The sequence below is a fragment of the Uranotaenia lowii genome, chromosome 3 (genome assembly GCF_029784155.1).
Source record: "Uranotaenia lowii strain MFRU-FL chromosome 3, ASM2978415v1, whole genome shotgun sequence".
Classification (NCBI taxonomy): Eukaryota; Metazoa; Arthropoda; class Insecta; order Diptera; family Culicidae; genus Uranotaenia; species Uranotaenia lowii.
Window position 1 is genome coordinate 206,292,516 of NC_073693.1, and position 23,118 is coordinate 206,315,633.

The 23,118-nt window shown below is 41.8% G+C and overlaps 1 protein-coding gene across 1 annotated transcript; it reads right to left on the reverse strand.

The window, feature by feature from the left end:
* Positions 1-296: 296 nt before the first annotated feature.
* On the reverse strand, positions 297-22,030 carry LOC129751390 (uncharacterized). Its single transcript, XM_055746870.1, has 4 exons — positions 21,739-22,030; positions 21,556-21,670; positions 1,247-2,059; positions 297-1,177 (listed from the first exon to the last, which is right to left on the reverse strand). The coding sequence occupies exons 1-4, from the start codon at positions 21,870-21,872 to the stop codon at positions 503-505; spliced, it is 1,737 nt and encodes a 578-aa protein (XP_055602845.1). The 5' UTR covers positions 21,873-22,030; the 3' UTR covers positions 297-502.
* Positions 22,031-23,118: the final 1,088 nt, after the last annotated feature.

The window sequence follows — 23,118 nt, forward strand, 5'->3', positions numbered from 1 at the left end:
AACTCCAGCAGACGACCCTTCACTTTCTTACACAGGGATAAACCAAATCAGCAACGTTCGTGTTTTTCCCCTTTTTTGATTAGCCAATTAACGATTAGGACTTTAGAAATGGAGTTCTTGAACAGGAAAAATTTCGTGAAGCGAAATCCGTTTACGAATTTAAAGTGTTGCTGTAAGAAGTTATACTGCGTCGAAAATAAAACGTTCTCGAGACGGAAACCTTTTCGTTTGGAAAAGTTCAAAGCAAGGCATTGGAAGTGAAATTATGTTTACAGATTTCTCAGCAAACAGGCGAAAACTGTTCGATAAGATATAAGGTTATATGTATTTCATTATCTGTTGTTCAAGAAAAGTAATCTTTAAATCTAAATGCATTCTTACACTATCAATATTCCTCTGACATTGTGATAAGTTCTGTTTTTCAAAGTTAAAATTGAGTAAAACATACGCTTCGCCCTTGAGATTCGGTGTTGAATTCCCTCGAGTCATCGTCCAGCGATAGCTATTCAACTATCTCCGCCACGTCAGAGAAAGTGACACGGCGTGTAGATGAATTATTGCACGGCTCGGACGGCACTGTACTTCCATCATCGGTACCGTTGCCGTTTTCCACTACCAGTGTCTCGGCGTTGTTGGTCGAGCAAACGTCACTGTACTGCACCCCACCCTCGCGGGACCGAGAAGACTCACTGTCTACCGGAATCGGGCTGGCATCTCGATCTCGGATGTTCCCGGAAGCAGATTCTGAATTTGCTGTTTCTTCAATAGGTTCTTCCTCTGGAATTGGTTCGCTCTCCGGCGGTTGTGAAACTTCATTTGTATCAGGCGAAGGATGATTACCATATAATTCTTCCGGTACGTTGGGAGGTTCAGGTGTTACCGTTTCGGGATATACTGGTGGTGTGACGGTGAGGTATTCAGCACTCTGGTTTTGATCGTGCTCTACCGCTCCGAGCCCTCTATTTAAAATCGGTTGGGTTACGGGCTCATCATCAGGCAGGATAGACATGCCTGGATCCTCTTCTTCATCGGGTAAAATGGATACTTCACCTTCATCCGGTGCGATCGTGGTGTTCTGAATGTGCTCAGGACTAGCCATGTGATCAGTGAGCTGCGTTGGTTTCAGATATTCACGTTTACAAATGTTACAATTGAATACGTTATTTAATTTTCGATTCTGAAAAAATAGCGAAGTAACTAGTTACAAATAATTCGTCCAAAGAGAATGTCCTATCTATAAACTTACTTTATTATGGCTTGCAATATGGCGTTGTAGTCCTTTCTCGCTGTTGAACTTCTGCGAACATAGCGTGCAAGATACCGACAGGGACACCGCTACTGGATAGTTTTCTTTCCTTTTCTTCGGTGGCACCGCAATTTCCTTTGCCTTGGGCTTCTTAACCTTCAGAACTTTTGCTTGTACTCTCTTCTTGAATTCTGTTTTCTTTACCACTTTCTCCTTCTTGATCTTCGGTTTTTCCCTCTTAGCTCCGGCTGGTCTACCACGTTTCACGGGTATTGGGAACGATTTGACCGCTGCCTTCGTTTGTTGAACAGGTTTTGTAGGCTTCGTCTGTTGAACTTGTTTAGAAGACTTCTTTTGTTGAACAAGTTTCGTAGGCTTCGTTTTTTTAAGTTTGTTTAAGACGTCTTTTGAAAGAGGAGACAAACAGACAACCAGCTCTTTTGAAAATAAAGGATAACGTTCATTTTTAGCTTTTTTGTTGGAACGTGGGGTGGCAAATTGTGGTAAATCATGAATGCTGAATGTTTTGCCTGAGATGCTTCCACGTGATCTGTAAGAACGCGGCGAAGGCTCAGTGTTGAGATTAAGTTTCTTCACCTGCACAACAGGATTGGGCGTAGCCGGTGAATATGCATGAAGATTGGTTCGTGTGTTCTGTTGAATAATTGACCGTGGGCTCAGTAATGCATGCAAATTGTGCAAAACTTCATTGTTTTTCCAGCAAACCAGCCGAAATTCGTGACACTGTTCTAATTGTTGCTTACACTGGCCACAAATGGTTGTTGGAATTCCGTGACCGGTGTTTTCTTTTATCTGAAGAAAGGAATAGGTTAATTTCAAATTTGAGAAAATTCGTCACCTCAAAAATAGTTGCAATTTGTTATTCGTGGATCAAATATCACATCCAAAAAATTTGGACACATTCAAATAAAAAAAAACCTACTATTCATAATTTATTTATTTCATTTCAGTTACCACTATGTCATTAGATGAAAAAAATCATGGTTGATGGATTGATGGAGTAAGTCTAAAATTATGCAATCTACGGTCTGGTTCAAAAGGCGATCTTGGATGTGGACGACTAAAACGAAAACAAACTAAGAAGAGCGCTTGTCGACCAGTGCAGGCCGTCGGCCGTGGCCTAGGAGCATATCGTTAGGGGTCGCTAGGGGTCATGAGACCGAATCTCGGCCACGGCATATATACATAGTACTCTTTCTGTGGGCTGATGATTTAAGCATTTCCAAGATGCTAGCCAGCATATCCTTGAAAGATGTACTAAGTAAGTACGATCTCTTCAACGAAACATGAAGTTTCCCTGAAATCCCATATGCGTGTGTTTGTTAAAAAAATCCAACCTGAAGAGGGTATTATCCAGAAAACTGGAAGAACACAGATTTATGAATGACCCACACAATATTAACACGTTTGATGCGACGGGGCTGAACGATCGAGATAATGGTAAGTTTTTGTTTGTTATTTTTGTGAAACATTCTCAAGTGGTCGAATTTTTATATACTTAACTTTCTATTCAATATATCATCGCCCTTCTACGTCAGCCATCGCTCATATAAATAGTAAATAGTGTGGTAGGTTGAATACTGTTTACCGGACTGCTATTAACCGGAAATTCATAAACCGGAATGAACCGTTTACAGGGCTGCTATTATGATGAATATCTTGATGCCTCTATACCGAACTACGATGACTATGACTATGACGATGTAGTCATCGATGACCTAATCAACGCTCTCGTTTCAATTGATTGGACAACAAACCAAAAATTTCAAACGACTGTGTCTGTGTCTCCTGTTTTTACGAGCAAATTTATGCTACCTTGGATACAGTTGTACCAAAAATAGCTCCTAAAATTGGATCTAACAATCGCAAGCCATGGTGGAATCCGCATCTCCGGCTATTACGAACTCGCTTAAAGAAAGCAAGAAAACGTTTCTTCCTATCAAGATCTAACGAAGATAGTTCAGTTCTATTAGATGTTTAAAAAAACTACTAATTCGCTCAGAATAGCTACTTTCGTAAGTACGTGAACCGCACTCAAAGCGAGCTTAAAACGAATCCCGCTGCTTTTTGGCATTATATCCGTGATCGAAAAAACTACTGCAGGATACCAGTTGATATGACATTCTCCGGCAAGACAGCAGAAACGTTTATCGACTCCGCAAACCTGTTTGCTCAGTTCTTCCAGTCAGTTTTTCTGAATGACGATGGACTCACTTCAGTTGCTCTTACACTTTCTGATGTTGACGTCTATTATGCTCTTATAGCAGTGAACGTTTCGAAAGGACCAGGGCCTGACAATTTGCCACCGGTGTTCGTAAAAAACTGTCCCTCCGCAATAGCGATACCTCTAACAAAGATTTTTAATGTTCCTCTCATCTGGAGTACCGTTCGATTTCAATCCTTAACTGTTTTGCGAAAGTACTTGAATCTTATTCAGTGTACGATGCTATATATCCGTCTATAGCTCAATTAATTGATGGTGCTCAACATAGATTCATGAAAAAACGTTTGTTGAGCTAAATAAACGATTTCGGCTATAAACACCCAAAGTAAGAGAAAGGATATTGGGTGGTATGAAAAAAACCTAGTAATTGCTTTTGCTAAACTAAATCGAGCAGTCGAGCAGTCGCTTAAAGCAATTGCTTCGGTTGTTATGAATAAAGTTTTTTTGACAGCTGTTTTCTCAGTCAGGAGCTTTTACTTTTAGAACAAGCTAGTTTGGTATGAATAAAGCTCAAATCTGAAGCAATTGCTCGACAAATCTTCTGGCAATTGCTTTATTTTCTAAGCATGCTCGGTAGCAGACTTTTGCAATAAAAAATTCTTTAATAACGTCATGAATTTATCAAATTAGCAATATTTCACTTCAAAACAATTCAACAAGGCATTTTCAACATGGATTAAGAAAATTCGAAGTGATAACCCAACTTTTTTCATATTCCTGTCGTTGTATAAAATCATTCGTCTAAGATAAAATTAAAAAAATCAATTAGTAAATATTTCAAATTAAAAAAAATCTGGTTATAGTGGAAGAAGTCCCAATTGGCTCAAAGTAAGAAATAAATTGTAATAATTTAAAATATTATACAGATCTATCATTTTTATATAATTTTGTTATAATCCTAAGATTTAAAAAAATCTAAATTAAAATGCGCGCCTATTGCTATTTTTTTATACATCGGATTATCCCGATCCGAATACATGTTGAAGAGCTTATGATAAATATTAAAGTTAGGAAATTTTTCGTTTGACAATATTCGAATATGTTTTCATTTTTCTTTAAACATCAACATACGAGCACGCATTTACCAAAAAAAAAATCCGGTCGTTCTTACACCCACCAACCGCTTCGTCGAGTTCAAGGCTACTTTAGCCGTACTTTTCAATTTTCTGATCGTCTTCTTTCGTTTTACTTTAGAAAACTTCAGATTCTGCTGGTTGGATAGCTCTATTTTTCGAAGCAAAAGCTATGTTCTAAGACTTTAGTACACATCCGCTAAGAAAATGTTTATTCATACCAAACTTAGCAAATGCTTTGGACTTTTGCTTTGATTGATTTCGAGCTAAGTAAAAGCTATCGAAGCAATTGCTGAACCTTATTCATACCACTAATTGAGTATGTGGAGTTATGGGCACAGAATAACGACAGTGCATCGATAATGCAGGCAACGTCGTAGAGAAAATTTTCGACATGCAGCTCACGTCAAGCCAACAACTAGCTAGTTGGCGGATATGAGGCATATACTGTATTTGTTTTCTCCACTCGTGGAGTGTTCCACCGTACCCGATAAAAACAAACACAAATCGTCGCCAGTGTATTGCTATCTCACTCACTCACACGCTCTCTCGCAACACTGGCAAAATTATCGGTGGGCCACCGTCCGTAAGCAGAACTCCGACAGGTCAAAACCAGTGCAACACCGTCCGAATAAACAAACAGTTTGACAGCACCTAGTGGTGCACCAGTGCAACACTAGTGCAACACTCGGCATAAACAAATACGGTAATAGTTCCTCAAGCCATAATCACTCAAACTACAACAACAACAACAACAACAAGCCAACAACTGACAAATAAGGACAACTGTCAGGAAGGCAAGCGAAAAAGAGCACATTCATCACTTGAAAACGGAACGAACGACACGCGTTTTAGAAAAGTGCGAAAATTTAAAAACGTGCAAAAAGCACATTTTTTGTTTCGTATCGCCGAAAAAAACAGCAGACACTTCCCAGTCGCTGCTAGCGAAACGACAAACAGGACGGAGAAACCCTCTATTTAGGAGGTGAGTTAACAAAATACCACCAAGCACATCCGGATGATCTAACCACCTCCGTAAATTCTAGGGCAACTTCGATTGTCGGCTTCATCGAGCAATCACTCGCTACGTTAGCTGTGCTAACGGACAACCCTCCTAGAGGTAGGTTACGTTCTTTTCACGTGAACAAACAGAGCCTTATAGAAAACTTTTCAAAACAGGATTTTTTTTAGATACCGATTTCGTTTCCTAACAATCTTGGATCGATTTTCCTCCGGCTTCTCGAATAGCTGCTACTAAGCAGGACAGGCCGTTGAATTCGATCGATCAAGCGAATGAGGACCATCGATTTTCCTGGCAAATTACATCACCGCTGTACTGACGTTGACGTTTGTTACCAACTCGGTAACATTGTTTTGTTTTTTTTTTAAATTAATTGTATGATGGGTTGGAGTAAGGTTTATTTATTGTAAACAGTTAGAATAGATCAACGGTGTATTCAAATTCGTATACTGGATAAGCTGCGGAGAAGTAGGCGAAAACTTGAAACGCACATGGCCAAAAGCGTTGCATAAGCTTAAAACGCTTTTGGGAAGAACGCAAGTGAGCAGCGCAGCATCGAGACGCGGAGGTTTCTTGGTGAGGCGAGACAGATCACTAGCTCTCTTGGTTCCCGGCAGCGGTCAAAGGTAGACGTACCCAGCTAACGATCCGTGGTGCGACAAAATCCACAACCTTAGTGTGTCTGTTTTGTGGTGGGTGTTAAACGAAGCTGAAACTAATCCGAAACCAGCGCGTGTGTCCTTCAGCAATATAGCACGCAAATCACTCGATTAGTTTGGCCCGATCATCGCAGCAGCCAGAGACCAGCTTGGACCAAATCCCTTCTCCCTGGTGTGCGTGGTCATTTTGGTCAGCATCCCGTCGAACCCCGAGGTGCGCGCCAAGCCAGCGCGCTTAGCTAGCAGTGTCCACCAGACCATCGACAGGCAGCTTGGTGTGCGTAAAACAGCACTACGCGTGGCTTGGTCAGTCTGGTTGGCCAGTCCAAGTCGAGAGAGAGAGAGATCGTATCATCCAGCTGGTAGTGCGTGGTACCGCCCTATCTCTTCCGTCCCATCAACACGTCTCGTCCGAGTGAGGCGACTGTTGAGTCGAAGACCGAGTTGCGCGCTTAGCCTAGAGCGCGTGGTTGGTCTACCCAAGCCGAGGAGAGAGACCGAACTAGCCGTGAGTGTGGTGCGTGGTACCGCGCCGCTCCTCCCGTTCCATCCAGGCGTCGCCCGGCCCGTGGCGACTCAGACGATCAACCGAGTGGGCCGATTGCCCCGCTACCAGCCCGACCCCCGTGTGCTTTCTTCGCCCGTGTCAACAGAATTCGCCGAATACATCAGTTTTACAAAAGGTACCGTGAACGGCCCTAATTCTGCGCAGTTCCAAACTCTGCGCATTTTCAATTTCAAACACAAATATTTTAACATTTATTGAATAAAACATCTACAAAACATGCAGGATCAGTTCTGCTACTGTTTATCTTTAGTTTCGTGCCTTTGGTTTTGAAATTGGCTGTTTTGTTTGCGAGAAATGGACAAAATCAAAATAAAATTTTCAACCACACAGTGAAAATGGCAGTCGTTAAGCAGTACTGCTAAAGAACTTGGGAAACAAAAGTTTCAAATTCACAGTGCAGAAAAGTAGTTTTTCGTTCGAAATGTCTTTACGTGAAAGATTTAGCCATTCTTAACATGATGGTTAAGAATTTTTGAGAAAAAAAGTGTTTTTCGTATGATAACAACGATTTACCAACGCGCAGAATTTGACACCATTTGTTTACTAATGTTCCTAATGCGCAGAATGAAGAGCACCGGAGCAAACGGATGTATAAGCGACAAGAAAACAGATGTAGTGCCAGATGTAGCAAAGCCTTTCTAATGCATTTTAGGAAGGTTCTGGTAATAGTAAAGTTGTTCGGAAACTCTTTGAAATCGATTCGAATCTAAATGTGAAAACAAAGTTTCGTTTTCTACTGTGTTTCCGCGTTTATACGATATCTAATCTTTGGTTCCAACTGTGCAGATTAGTTCGGCATTCGGAAGCAGTTCCGGCGGGCTACAGAACCGTCTCCAGCCAGGGAAACTATGCGCTGCTTCACCATTAGATTGCACTTGCAGCCTGACTGACGTTGAGCCGACCAAAGCAGCACGTAGTTCCCCCGGCTGGGGCGATACTATGTCCCGCACGCAGGAACTGCTTCCGAACGTCGGACTAGGTTGCACATGAACGAAACAAGTTAGTTTAGACAAGATCCGGTGTAAACATGGCCATTCGACAAACTTTTTGTAAGCGTGCTGCAAGAAAGAAGCATTTGGAAGTGAAATTATGAGCAGCTGAAAAAAAATTTCACAAAAAGTTCAAAGATCCATAGCTGGAACTGGCCCATTTTCACGATTTACAATTTTCTGCGGTTTACGTAAACATGATTTGCAACACCTTGAAATTTAATAAAATGTTTCTCTTACCATTACGGAATGGTGTATTGATTATATTTATGTGCGCAGAATATGGGACATATGCGCAGAATTAGGAACAAATAGAAAATAGTGCGCAGAATAAGGGCCACATGCATAATTTCGAAAAAGTGTATTTTTTCCACACTTTTGCTCGAAAATTGAATCCTTATTATTTTTGGCGGTAAGTTTAGTAGTTGGGCCAGCTGTAAACGAAATTTTGTGGAAATTCATTGTAAGATAAATTTTTAACAACTTAAAACATTTCAAAAATCCTTAACTGCGCAGAATTAGGGCCGTTCACGGTAATTCTTGTGTAAGGATTTCTCCCATCCGAAAACTCCTCCAACCTAACATACGCCCTGAGACCCAGGAACAAAAGAGGCCTTGAGCGCCCAAACCCGTTAGTCCCCGTGGCTTTAGACCAGGGACTGGGTATTGCTGGGCAGCCCCTTCTGGGTTGACCCGTTCCTGGGGAAAAAGCAAAGTTTTACGTTTTCATGAGATGGTGCGGTTTGAATAGAATGTTTGTGAACGTCAGAAAGTGCAAAACAATGAGTTTATCAAGAACCCGTGACGTGCATCAGTATAACTACACAATGGGTGATACCGTTCTCGAAACTGTTGACACAATTAAGGACCTCGGTGTTACCTTCGATAGCCGGTTGAGATTTCACGCGCATATCACTGGGTCCAGCGAGCGTTTGTTAGCTTTGCTGGAGTGGAAACGTGTCTACAGACGTGGCTACAGACAGACTACAGACCTGTAGGCGTACGGCCAAGAAAACTACACGTCACACTTGGTGCAGCCAGCCCGCCGACGAGCTGCGTGCCGAGTGTGGCACTAGCGTGGTGTGACTGGGTACCTTGGTACCAGTGCTCAGTTGCAAGAGGGAGGGGTCGTCACGCGTATCGGGTAGTCGCGACCCCGATATGCGGGACGACCAAATGTTCGAGCGGGTTTTGATCGATCTGCTTTTTGGGGAGGTTCCTGGCCCCGATTCACGGATATGATCGACTCACGACGGGCAGAAGATTGTATATCGGTTGGCATAAAGCCGTTTGGCATAATGGCCGTTTGACATAATAATCATTTGGCATAATGGACGTTTGGCATAATGGTCATTTGGCATAATGGCCATTTGGCATAAAATAATGCATTTATTTTGGGCATGAAGACGGGGCCATCCTAAAATAATGGATCAAAATTTCGAGGAAGCCTCTTCAAAAACTAATGTATTTTAATTATTAGCAACATTTCATGTAACCTTATGAGTTTTTATATTTTTATGCCGAACGGACATTATGCCAAACGGTCCTTATTCCAAACGACTTTTATGCCCAACGGCGTTATGCCAAACGGCGTAGGACCGGACAGAGGGCCTTGTGTCGTACACCACAGTCTGAGTCTCAAGGAGTCGGGATGGAGCACACGTTAGGTGGTGCGAGTATCTCCAGACCCGAAGAGAGGCGAGTTGTTCTCGTCTTTAATTGGGTCACGAGACGGATCGAATGAGGGTCCTCAAGACACGAGGAGAGGCGAGTTGTTCTCGTCTCGAATTGTGTCAAGAGGGATTAGAGTGAAAGGGGTCTCAAGTCACCAGGAGAGGCATAGGGCCTTGTGTGTGTGCGGCGAACGGATAGCTGTCCCGTGAGTCGTGAATCGTGACAGTGATGATTGCTGGTGTAGCACGAATAAACGAGTATTGTCGTGGAGCGCTTTGCGCGAATATGGTCTCCCATCACGGGTATAGCCTTCGTTGCAGGTCCGGATGGGAATTATGGCCAGTGGCTCCAAGTGGACTTTATGGTGTAGGGGTACATAGTATCATGAGTCACCAATTGCACCCATGGACCCAGAGTAACAAACTGGAGGGATGCGGTGGCTAGCCGTGCCCTGGAATGCAATCCGTAAAAAGGATTTACCACCTAGGTGATCAACTAATAAAAAAAAGGCTCGCGCAACGTAGGGTGCAAAGAGGGGAGAAGAAAAAGAAACGACAAACGAGCTGCCTGCCTGCGCGCGGTTGCTGTGCAATAATAGCAACAGCAGCATTGGTTAGGGCACTTTAATTGATTTTATTCTAATCAGCGTACCTTTTAAAAATCGTTTTGATAGCCGACTCCTCACGCTGCGTGTTCGAACTTGAAAGACATAATTTTAATAAAATTTTTAGAAACGTCGCTGATGGACTGGCAAAAAAACACAGACTTCCGACAATCTAGTACTTCACTTTTTTTTGTCGGAAGTCCGGACTTCCGTAGTAAAATTTAGTGCTGGCGCCTTAATATTGTCCTTAATATTGGCGCCGTAATATTGTGTCCTGTGGCGAACGGGGCTGAGGGATCACCCTTAGCTTTCACGCAGACTTATGAAGCCCCGGCAGACCTAGACTAGAATAATAATGCCGCCGCTTCCAACGGCGGGTCGGCAGCCACTTGCATCTTCGTTGATTACAGCTTGTTTGCCGCAAAAGAATAATATTTCAAAATAGAATGGTTCATTTTCACAAAAAATAAATTCTGGGAAATGGTTCGTCTGGTGATGGAAATCTGGGAAATAGTTCTATCAGGCGATTGAAATTTCTGGAGAGTTGTTTTCGGGGAAATGGAGTACAATGGTAAGAGATAGTTCCGGTTAATGGTCCGGTAAGTGGTTTTTTGGTAAATTATTTTGTTTGATCTAGTCACTAAGTTATTTAGTAAGGGTTCCCGTAATTAAAAATCACAATTACACTGGATTCTTTTTTTAAACGATCTTATTTTACACGGTTTTATTTTAAACGATTTTTTTTAAACGATTTTCTTGAAATAAGACGATTTTTGAACATGTCAAAAACAGGTTCTACACATTCCCGCTTTTTGTCCGAACCACTCTTGGGTGGTAAATGGATTCGGACGTTGCTTCCCGACGGAAACATTTGCCGGAATGGCCACTTAGAGACTCTTCGGAAGTTCCGGAACAACCGTGGCTTAAAACTCAAAACGCTTTCCAAAAAAAATCTTTGAGCTTCCCGGTTTCACTCAAATCACTTCAGAATGGTCTACCTGGTTGGAAATCATCGATTTACAGTCCAAGTTGGCAACTTTACTCAAAATGAGCGATGAATTTTTCCTGGTTGTTTCGAACTTTTTTTACACGATTTCTTTTTTTGCACGAACACAGGTATCAGGTATCAGAATAGGGGTAGGCTTAATAGCGGCACGTTATCCAAACATACGGGAAAATTGTGCCTAGCCTTTTTTTATCCAAGATTTCATCATTTACCTGAGAAACCTGAAAAACCTATAAAAGGAAGAAATAAATTCAATCTATTTAAGATGGCATAAAGCCTTTCCACTAGGGATTATTAGCATTAAAGCTCTTTTCTACATTCGGTAAGGAATGATAGAATGTTTTTTAAGTTTAATTTCTTAAACTCAGATTCGCTTAAAGCGTAAGATCCCAGAGTACGAAAACGTAGTCTGGCAAATGAGGGACAGTTACATATAAGATGGAAGGGATCTTCCACATCTGATTCACAACTACCACATACTGGAGATTCAGCACGCTGAATGTTGTGCATGTGATAGTTGAGTTTACAATGACCGGAGAGTGCTCTGATCAAGATGCTGCAATGAAATTTATTTAAAGTTAATAAGTAACTCGATATGATTGGAGATGGTTTTTCTAAAAATAATTTAGTTTGACGACAAGTGTCCAACTCTTCCCAGTATCGTTCATGCTGGTTAGAGGACCAAGTTTGAATTTGGTTTCTGAACCAACATGGTGATATTGGGACAGCCGGCTCTGGTCCGTAAAATTCCTTTTCCGACCCAGCTCTAGCGAGTTCGTCGGCGCATTCGTTTCCAAAAATTCCCTTATGTCCGGGTACCCATAGAAGGTTTAATCCATTGCCTTCAGCAAGTTCTTCGATTGCTTTCCGGCATGCGATTACCAGTTTTGATCTAGAACTGGAAGCACTGAGTGATTTGATAGCTGCTTGGCTATCTGAACAGAAATAAATTGTTCTGAACATAATCTTCTTTTGAAGTGCAATTTGCACTCCATACATAATAGCATATAGCTCAGCCTGAAAGACTGTACAATATTTTCCTAGAGGTTGAGCATATTCTATGTTCAACTCGTGACAGTAAATTCCTGCACCTGCACGGCCGTTTGATAATGAACCGTCAGTATAGAATACAATATGAGAGGACATTTGGTCCTCTACGAAACCTGATAACCATTCTTGAGGAGAAGGAAATTTGACTTTAAACCCCATGCAGGGAAAACTACTCGAGAGTGTTAAATCGTTTGGCGCTAGATTAAACTTGTTTAATCTAACTAATTCAGGCCACACATTTGTATGACTCGATGATCTTTCGATATTTCCTGACAGCCAGAGACCAACTGCCTGTAGACGAAAAGCACATGAGAAGGCTTCCTGTTTTAGGAACAAGTGTAGAGGTTTGATAGAAAACAGAGCCTCTAGTGCTGCAGTAGGAGTTGTAGTGAACGATCCGGACATCCCCAAAAGACACATTCTTTGAAGGTGATTTAGTTTAGTCCGAACTGTTGCAACTTCTCCTTTCTGCCACCACACTAGACACCCATAGGCCAGAATTGGTCTTACTATTGTGGAATAAATCCAGTGAATATGTTTAGGTTTGAGTCCCCAGTTTTTTCCGATTGCACGTCGGCATTGTCCGAAGGCCATGCATGCTTTTTTGATTCTGAATTCGATGTGATCAGACCAGTTTAATTTGGAGTCAAGAATGACACCCAAATATTTAACTTGATTAGACACGGTGATTTCGGAACCATAAAACAGCAGAGGGCGCACCCCGCGGGTGATACGTTTTTTAGTAAATAAAACAATGTTAGTTTTTAGAGGATTAACTGAAAGTTCTACATGAGAACACCATCGTTCAACAGAGCGCAGAGCTTGTTGCATTATATCAAATAATGTGCTTATGCACAAACCTCTTACCAGCAGAAGATAATCATCTGCGAATCCATAGGTTGGTATTCCACGGTCATTGAGTTTTCTCAACAAACCGTCTGCAACTAGGTTCCACAAAAGAGGTGATAGTACACCTCCCTGTGGGCAACCACGTGTGCTAACTTTTGTTATTGAAGCCTGTCTTAAAGACGAATGAAGATTCCTGTTACTTAGCATTGCGCTAATCCAGTTAGTTATAACACTAGGCACTCCATGAAGTAGTGCCGCATCCATTATTGATGTAAACGAGACATTATCAAATGCTCCTTCTATGTCTAGAAATGCTCCTAGACATGATTCTTTCTGTGAAAAACTATTTTCAATATTATGTACTACGTTGTGCAGAAGAGTTAATGTTGATTTTCCTGTTTGGTATGCATGTTGTGTCGCATTAAGCGGATGTTGGACAAGGCATTCTTGCCTGATATGATGATCAATTAAACGTTCAAGTGCTTTTAATAGAAATGAACTTAGACTAATAGGACGAAAGCTTTTGGCTTCGTCGTATGATGATCGTCCCCCTTTAGGGATGAATTTCACGGCTATCTGCCGCCAAAGTTTAGGAATATATCCATGAGCAAAACTGCTTATCATTATTTTTCTTAATATGTGTTTGAAATGATCGAAACCTTTTTGAAGCAAAACTGGAAATAAACCGTCACTTCCAGGAGATTTGTATTGAGCAAAACCATCGATTGCCCATTTGATCGATTCTGTAGTAACTATTTTCCGAGCAAAATGCAAGGAATCTAGACTGCCAGAAAAGAACTCAGGCTCTATCGATGAATCTTGATCAACACATCCTGGAAAGTGAGTATTGAATAGACAACTTAATGTATCTTCGTCGTTTGATGTATAATCACCACTAGGGGTTTTAAGGTATGAAACCTGATAATCTTTTGATTTGGCTAAGACTTTATTTAACCTACTTGCTTCGTGCAAGCTTGAAATGTTTGTGCAGTAGCTCTGCCAACTTGAGCGTTCGGCAGCTCTTGTTGCTTTCCGGTAAGCTCTGCGAGCCAACTTGAAGGCATCAAAACCTTCCGTGCGCCTTCGGTTCCAAGAGCGTCTGCAGTTTTTTCGTAATTTACTGAGATTTGAGTTCCACCATGGTGTACTGTTTTTGTTGAATTTCAACGTTCGTACGGGACACGCTTCTTCATAAGAATTTAAAATAATTTCGGTGGTTTTTGCAACCACTTCATCCAACTCAGAAGGAGTAGTAATTTCAGGTGTATATCCATGAAATTTAATAGCAATATGCTCCAAATAAAGGTCCCAATTAGTTGTTCTTGGATTTCTGAATGTAATTGTTTCTAAAAACTCACCTGAGTGTTCAAAATAGATAAACCTGTGGTCAGAAATCGATTCTTCGTTAGGCACATGCCAATTTGAAATTTCCTGAGAAATTGTTCTAGAACAAAGTGTGATGTCAATCACCTCTTCTCTGTCACACCTAACAAAAGTTGGTTTATTTCCTACATTTAGAATTTCTAAATCTCATTCGTTTCGTATCGCTCATAGTGAACAGTCGCGTTTCGAGATTTCGTCCAATATATCCGGGTGTTTCGTTCCGTTCGGGCGTTTAATACGGTGTTTTGTACCGCGCTATACGTTTTTCTGCCAAAGGCAGACCCCAGCTCGCCAAAGTGGTGCTATTATAGTGTTGGTCGACAAAAAAAAAGGTTTTTTTCTGGCTAGCTGACTGCCCTCAACTGGTCACCACGAGGGCCGCCGCCATTGTTTGACTCATCATCATCATCAATCTGGTCGTTCTTGCTCGAGCCGAGACTTGACGTGGCAGCCATCTTCGAAGAAGGACCACGTGGTTGGGATCACCACTGAAGGAGCCAATCAAAACAAAAATCAAGTTTGTTATACTTTTCTTACTTTTCTCTATTTCTAATTCTATTTTTTCTCTATTATATATTTCGATCAAATTGAGCTTCGCTTTTATTTTCATGAAATATGAGCGAAGGCGGGGGGTCGGACCCGCCAGAGGTGGATGGTGAGCAAATCATCTATGAGGATGAGGAGCATCTGGAGGATTCAGCTGTAGCTGGTTCTTCGAATGCTCATCCTTCTCCGCCAGTTGATATTGCTACTCCATCTGCAGCTGCGGGAAAAACAACCCGACTCCGAGTTTATCCTGATAATTCATCCTCTTCTGGGCCGGGGGTGGTTTTCATCCGGCCCAAAACTAACGGAAAACCATTAAATTTAGTGCAGATCACGAAAGATCTGGCTAGGTGGCCCTCCGTTACCAGTGTTTCCAAAGTACGTCCGAACAAATTGCGCGTTGTTGTGGCCGACCGGAAGGCCGCAAACGGAATTCTTGCCAGTAATTTTTTTAATTTAGAGTATCAGCTCTATATTCCATCTCGAGACGTAGAGATCGAGGGTGTGATCACCGAATCGAGTTTGGAGGCTGAGTACGTTAAGTCTCACGGCGTAGGTAAGTTCAAGAGCCTTGATTCGACTTCGGTCGGAATCTTGGATTGTCGCCAACTCATGACTGCCTCCGTCGTTGATGGCGTTACCAAGTATTTGCCTTCAGCCTCGATTCGGGTTACATTTGCAGGAACAGCCCTCCCTCATTACGTCTTGATTGACGGAATTTTAAGGCTTCCAGTACGCCTTTATGTGCCTCGCCCAATGCAATGCAAGAATTGCATCAAGTTGGGGCATACTGCTTCGCATTGCTGCAACAAGAAGCGATGCTTGCATTGTGGGGAGAATCATGGGGAAGGAGCATGCTCAGCAGTTGAGCAAAAATGCGTCTATTGCGGGGGCTCACCCCATGATATCTCCTCCTGCGAGGCATTTCAGGCAAGCTGGGATAAACAGAGGCGCTCTTTAAAAGAACGCTCCAAGCGTTCTTATGCCGCCATATTAAAGAGCGCCTCTCCACCGGTCCAACCTCAGACCAGTAACATTTTTTCTGTGCTGTCAGTTGACAATGAAGACACAGATACGGCTGATGAAGTTCAGCCAGTCTTCGTTGCAGGAGGCTCTCGGAAGCGAACAAAGGCGCCTTCTCCGAAAATACCAGCTAAAATAGCTACGGTTGTCTCTTCAAATAGAAACGAGAAAAAGTCGACTGCTGCTGAAAAGGAAAAACAAGTTCCTCCAGGTTTCCGCGGAAATGCACCACTGCAGAATAAACCAACAGCTGCGGGAGCTTCGCAAACCCAAACCCCAAACGTGATGCCAGAATCAACGACTCAGTCTGGGCTCTTTAAGTTGACTGACATTTTGAACGGATTTTTTTCGTGTTTTAATGTATCAGAACCCGTGAAAGACATTGTATTTGCAATGCTTCCTGTATTAAAGACATTTTTAAAGCAATTGATGCAAACTTGGCCCCTCCTTTCAGTGTTTGTATCTCTCGATGGCTAATTTACGCCGAGAGGTCGGAGATATCACTGTACTACAGTGGAATTGTCGTAGTCTTATTCCAAAATTGGATTCATTGAATTATTTACTTCATAAAACAAACTGTGATATCTTTGCATTGTCCGAAACTTGGCTATCTTCTCAATCTAACATCTCATTCCACAATTTTAATATTATCCGTCTGGATCGTGACGATTCTTATGGAGGGGTGCTTTTGGGGATCAATAAGTGCCACTCTTTTTATAGAATTCACCTTCCTTTATCAGGCGGAATTGAAGCTGTTGCATGTCATACAACAATAAGAGGTAAGGACTTATGTGTTGTCAGTTTGTACTGGCCTCAGAGAGTTGCAGTGGATCGAAATCACCTAGAGGACCTGTGCTCAGTGCTCCCTGAGCCAAGGTTGATCCTGGGTGACTTCAATTCACATGGAACTGTCTGGGGAGAACAAATTGACGATAGTCGTTCTACTCTTATCTATGACATTTGCGACAGTTTCAATTTAACAGTATTGAACACGGGTGAAAAAACACGGGTACCTAAACCTCCTGCAAGACAAAGTGCAATTGACCTCTCACTCTGCTCAAATTCACTATCATTTGATTGCCAGTGGAAGGTAGTCCATGATCCGAATGGTAGTGATCACTTACCTATCGAAATTACTATCACCAATGGGGTCAGCTCTTCGAACACAATAAATATGACATATGACCTTACAAGACACATCGACTGGAAAAAGTACTCGGACACAATTAAAACCGCCATCGACTCTATGCACGTTTTACCTCCTTTGGAGGAGTACCACTTTCTTTCTTGTCTGATACACGATAGTGCAGTTGACGCTCAAACAAAACCCATCCCAGAATCATCTATTCATCGAAGGCCTCCTAATCCATGGTGGGACCCTCAGTGTTCTAAGCTTTATAAGGACAAATCAACAGCATTTAAAGAATTTCGAAAACATGGAACTCTTGTCCATTTTGAAGCTTACGTTTCCCTTGAAAATCAGTTTAAAAAGTTAACCAAGGGGAAGAAAAAGGCGTATTGGAGGAATTTTGTTAGTGGGTTATCGCGTGAAACATCCTTAAGTACTTTGTGGAGAGTGGCACGAAGCATGCGTAATCGATCATCTACAAATGAAAGTGAGGAATATTCACATAGGTGGATATTTAAATTCGCACGGAAAGTCTGTCCAGATTCTACACCTGTGCAAAAAATAATCCGGAACGTGCCTCCTGATAGGTCTGATAGTGGTCTAGACTCAAGCTTTTCGATGGTCGAATTCTCACTTGCCCTCCTCTCTTGCAACAATTCAGCTCCGGGAATTGATGAAATCAAATTTAACTTGTTGAAAAACCTTCCGGATGCTGCAAAATTTCGCTTGTTAAATTTATTTAACCAATTCTTGGAGCATAACATTGTTCCCCAAGATTGGAGACAAGTGAGAGTCATTGCTATCCAAAAGCCCGGAAAACCAGCGTCTGATCCCAACTCTTACCGTCCAATAGCGATGTTGTCTTGTATACGCAAATTGATGGAGAAAATGATATTGTTTCGTTTGGACAAATGGGAAGAAACAAATGGTCTCCTTTCAGATACTCAATTTGGGTTTCGAAGGGGCAAAGGGACAAACGATTGCCTCGCTTTGCTGTCTTCAGAGATACAAATGGCGTACGCAAAACGTGAGCAAATGGCTTCAGTGTTTCTAGACATAAAGGGAGCTTTTGATGCAGTCTCAATAGAGGTTTTGTCAGACAAGTTGCACTCCCGGGGTCTGCCTCCTCTATTGAACAACATCTTATACAGCTTACTTTGTGAGAAACATTTGAACTTTGCTCACGGAGATTTTGCAGTTAGAAGAACATCTTACATGGGCCTCCCACAGGGTTCATGTTTGAGTCCACTTTTGTACAACTTTTATGTGAGTGACATCGACAGCTGTCTCTCTGAAGGCTGCACTCTAAGACAACTTGCAGATGACGGAGTAGTGTCTGTCACAGGATCTACTGAGTCTCATCTGCACAGGCCTTTACAAGATACTTTAGACAGATTGTCTTCCTGGGCTTTGGGGCTTGGGATTGAGTTTTCCCCTCAGAAAACGGAAATGGTTGTTTTCTCTAAGAAACGTAGACCTGCTCAACCTAAGCTTCAACTCCTAGGCAGAACGATCACTCAATCGAGGAGTTTCAAGTATCTTGGGGTTTGGTTTGATTCCAAGTGTACCTGGAGAGCCCACATTGAGTATCTGAAAGGAAAATGCCAACAAAGAATCAATTTTCTCCGATCAATTACTGGCACCTGGTGGGGAGCCCATCCAGAAGATCTTATCAAATTGTATCGAACAACTATTCTATCCGTTATGGAATATGGTAGCTTCTGTTTCCAGTCAGCTGCCAAAACTCACCTCATCAAACTAGAGCGTATCCAATACCGTTGTCTCCGTATCGCTTTGGGCTGTATGCCCTCAACACACAACATGAGTCTTGAAGTTTTGGCAGGAATACTCCCTTTGAAAGATCGATTCAATTTACTATCACTTCGGTTCCTCATCAGGTGTGAGGTCATGAACCCATTGGTGATTGTAAATTTCGAAAGGTTACTTGAGCAAAATGTTCAAACCAGATTTATGTCGATATACCATATCCTCATGTCAATGCAGGTAAACCCTTCTTCGTATTCTCCAACTCGTGTTTGTAACCCAGACTACGATCATTCTTCTGTCCAGTTTGATTTGTCTATGCAGCAGGAAATTCGTGGAATCCCGGATCCGCATCGTCCTCTTCTGATTCCAAGAATTTTCGAAGCTAAATATAGACACGTCGATGCTGATAAAATGTACTTTACCGATGGATCACTTATAGAGGAAACAACAGGATTTGGAGTGTTCAACGAAATATCCAGCGCATCTCACAGTCTCCAGTCACCATGCTCTGTATATGTTGCAGAGTTAGCAGCTATTCACTGGGCTTTGAATAGTATCGCCACACGACCTATTGAACACTACTATATTATAACTGATAGTCTCAGCTCTGTTGAAGCAATCCGCTCTATAAAACCAGGAAAATTCACGCCGTACTTCCTCGAAATGATACGAGATATATTGACCACTTTATCAAGACGTTGCTTTTCTATCACCTTTATCTGGGTCCCCTCACATTGCTCAATAGCAGGCAATGAGAGGGCAGATTCCCTTGCAAAAGTGGGTGCGATGGAAGGCAACATTTACCAGCGTGAAATCGTATTCAACGAATTTTACTTCTTGGCTCGAAGAAACTCTCTTGTCAACTGGCAGCGTAGATGGGACGAGGATGAGTTGGGTCGGTGGTTCCACTCGATTATCCCAAAGGTAAGCCTTAAACCCTGGTTTAATAGATTGAACCTGACTCGGGATTTTATTCGTATATTTTCCCGTCTCATGTCCAATCATTATTCCATGAATGCGGTACTCTACCGTTTAAATATTGCTGGCAGCAATTTATGCGGATGTGGTCTAGGTTACCATGACATCGAGCATATTGTTTGGTCGTGTGAGGACCACCTATTCGCCAGAGCGAACTTTATAGATTCCCTTCGGGCCCGAGGAAAACCACCCGACGTTCCAGTGAGGGATGTATTAGGTGTGATGGACTTGGACTATATGTTCGAGATATACCTTTTCCTAAAAGCTATCGATCTTCGACTATAATTCTCTTTATTTTCATATTTCCCTTTCTATCTTTCTTTTTCTTCAAAAAAAAAAAGTGAACTAGATCTAAGTACACAATTGTAATCAAACAAAACGAGTTTGGCTCCTTAAAGCCTAAATGTATGAGCCGTTTCAAATAAATAATTTACAAAAAAAATTTCTAAATCAGTGCTGCTTAAATATTCCATTAAATTTGAGCCTCTCAGATTGATATCTGAGCTACCCCATACAAAATGATGAGCATTGGCATCACAGCCTATTACAAGAGGTGTATTTTGTGATTCACAGAATGAAATGACATTTTTTAAATCATCCGTAGGGGATGATTGTTCATATGGTAAGTATGCTGAACAGTAGACGTATTTTCTATCAGGCAGCGAAACCTGAACGACGCAAATATCTCTTGTTGTTAGATTGGGTATAAGTGTTGCATTTAAAGAATTGTTTATCAATATACATGCACGAGGCATTATTCGGGCATTAGTCATTCCAATTACACTGAACACAGTAAAGTTTGGTTTGAGCAAATTCCCTAAGTAAAAACTTCCATTTCGGAAATAGGGTTCTTGGACCAAGGCGATTGATGCAGTTCCATTAAGGATTAAACGACATAAGTTAAGTGTAGCGGTTCTTTTGTGCTGCAGATTTATCTGTGCAACCTTAATAGAAAGCATTTCTATCAAAGAATTCCACACATATTTCCATCACACACAAGAACCACTGCACCTTCATATCAACGCATGAAGCGGGGTATCCCATACAGGATGAAAATTTAAAAATCGTGTGTATAATCTGAATCCCACGAGTTGCCAGGAAAAATACAGCCCTTTGCACCAGTGCCTGGCTATAGTGCAGACCTTAACAACGTTCTGCTTAAGGTAGGATTATTATACACCCTCCTACCCCCACTTTGGGGCCCACAGGCACAGAACCACCCTGAAGCGGGTGTTTACAAAATTTAGGAGAATTCAACTCGTGCATGCGCATTAATAGCAATAAGCACAATTGGTGAATCCTCCCTGAAGAAAACTTGGCTTAGAACTTCAAAATCCCAAGCCAAGTTTTCCCCCCTCCCAATGTGATAGTCGCATTTGAGAATGACTAACGCATATGGGAAGTACTGGATAAGTCGCCTTTTACGACGTGGACCAGTATCCCAGTGGTAGTATTCTATAAGCCGCCACCACACAGCAAGAGATGGTCTACCTGGTTGGAAATCATCGATTTACAGTCCAAGTTGGCAACTTTACTCAAAATGAGCGATGAATTTTTCCTGGTTGTTTCGAACTTTTTTTACACGATTTCTTTTTTTGCACGAACACAACAATCGTTTAAAAAAAGAATCCAGTGTACCAATAGTACAGTCAGGTAAATAGTATCATCCGGTAAATGGATTTCCGGCAAACAGTATACATACAACCAATCTGTTAAATTTGTTCTAAGTAAAATTCGCAACTTACCTCCAAATTCGTGCACTGGTAGATCTTGTTTGCCAGTGTTCTATCGCCAGGATACGCAAAAATCGGTTCCATATTTGTATTCGACAACAGACACAGGCGACACAGCTTGTTCAAACTAAAAAAGAGAAATGGTTGTTTAAAAGATAATCGTAAAGAAGATAATAACCAAGCTAATTTACTTACGGATATGGATCACTCACGGCAGGGTGAACCCGGGTCGATAGAGAAATTGGGGTGATCGGAGACAGGTTCGAATTTTTGGGAAGGGTTTTAATTTGGGTCTTGTTCTTTTTCCCACGACCTCTTTTGCGCGCCATAGTAAATTTTATGCTCAAATCACAGAAAGGGTGATAAAGAACCTTCGATTATTAACAAATTGACAGAGACTTAATTTTAAGATTGCAAATTCCAATAATATGCGTATTTTTGATGAAAATTTCCCACTTTAGGAAAACTCACGCTGCTGACGATGGCGACAGCTGTCAAAAACTAATTTACGCACGGTAAAACAAAACACTCGTTTTTGTACTACAATTTAACCATTTAAATGAGACAGCGCTGCCAGTTGAATCTATTTTTAAGGCAATTGCGAATTTCTGATACAAATATCTCTACGGAGTATAAAAAGATTGTAAAATCTACGGAGTATAAACAAACAAGTTTAAAATCCCAGATAAAAAAAAAACGGAGTATAAACAGATACACGCTGGTCTGTCTCACGGCGCGTTCGTAAATTGATTTTTTTGGGTGATGCATCAGTCGATCGATTTGTTTGGTAGATGTCAAATCACTTCCCAATGCTTTCGCATACGTTTGTTTGTAATTTACGAACGCCAGCATCGATAAAAAAATCACTTCGATAGAAAAAATCAATTTACGAACACGCCGTTAATAACTGGACCATAATAGGAGCTAGTCGATAAGGCAGTTCCGAGTCGGCATCGGCTAGAAAATAGAAGAAGAAGAAGGAACGCTTGGTGGCAAGACAGGGTCGGCTTTGACTATTTCAGCAGATATGCAATCGATTCCAGGCGTCTTGTTAAAATTAATGTCTTAGCCGTTTCAACCAGCGAGGGCGCTATCGAATTGGCGTGCCATTTAAGTGACTTATAGCGTTTTCGTTTTCTCCACTGACACGGGGGCAAACTTTTTTTTAATAAACAAACAAAACCGTCACCCGGGACGATGCAAATATATGTTTGCTACACTCACCCCCAACACTGACAAGACAACTTCACGGGCTGCAACCGCCTGCTTGAGGTTCGAACCTGGTGGACTTCTGAACTAATAAACGAACACAATGACGACAGTTAGGGCAAAACCCGTGGATAACTATAGGTTGCCTCTGCATATAAACGAATCAACAGCTGGCCTGTTTGGTGTTTCAGCGACATTCTACCACTAAGGCGGCAGCTCTTTCTCCCTCTTCAGCTATGGAGTTTGCCCAGACCGCCTTGTCTCGTCTACAATCTTAGGTCTTTCATTTTATTCAGGAGTCTTGCTTGAGACACATTCCGAAATCTACCGAACAAAATGGAAGATCTGGTCGCAGTGGTAGACCCA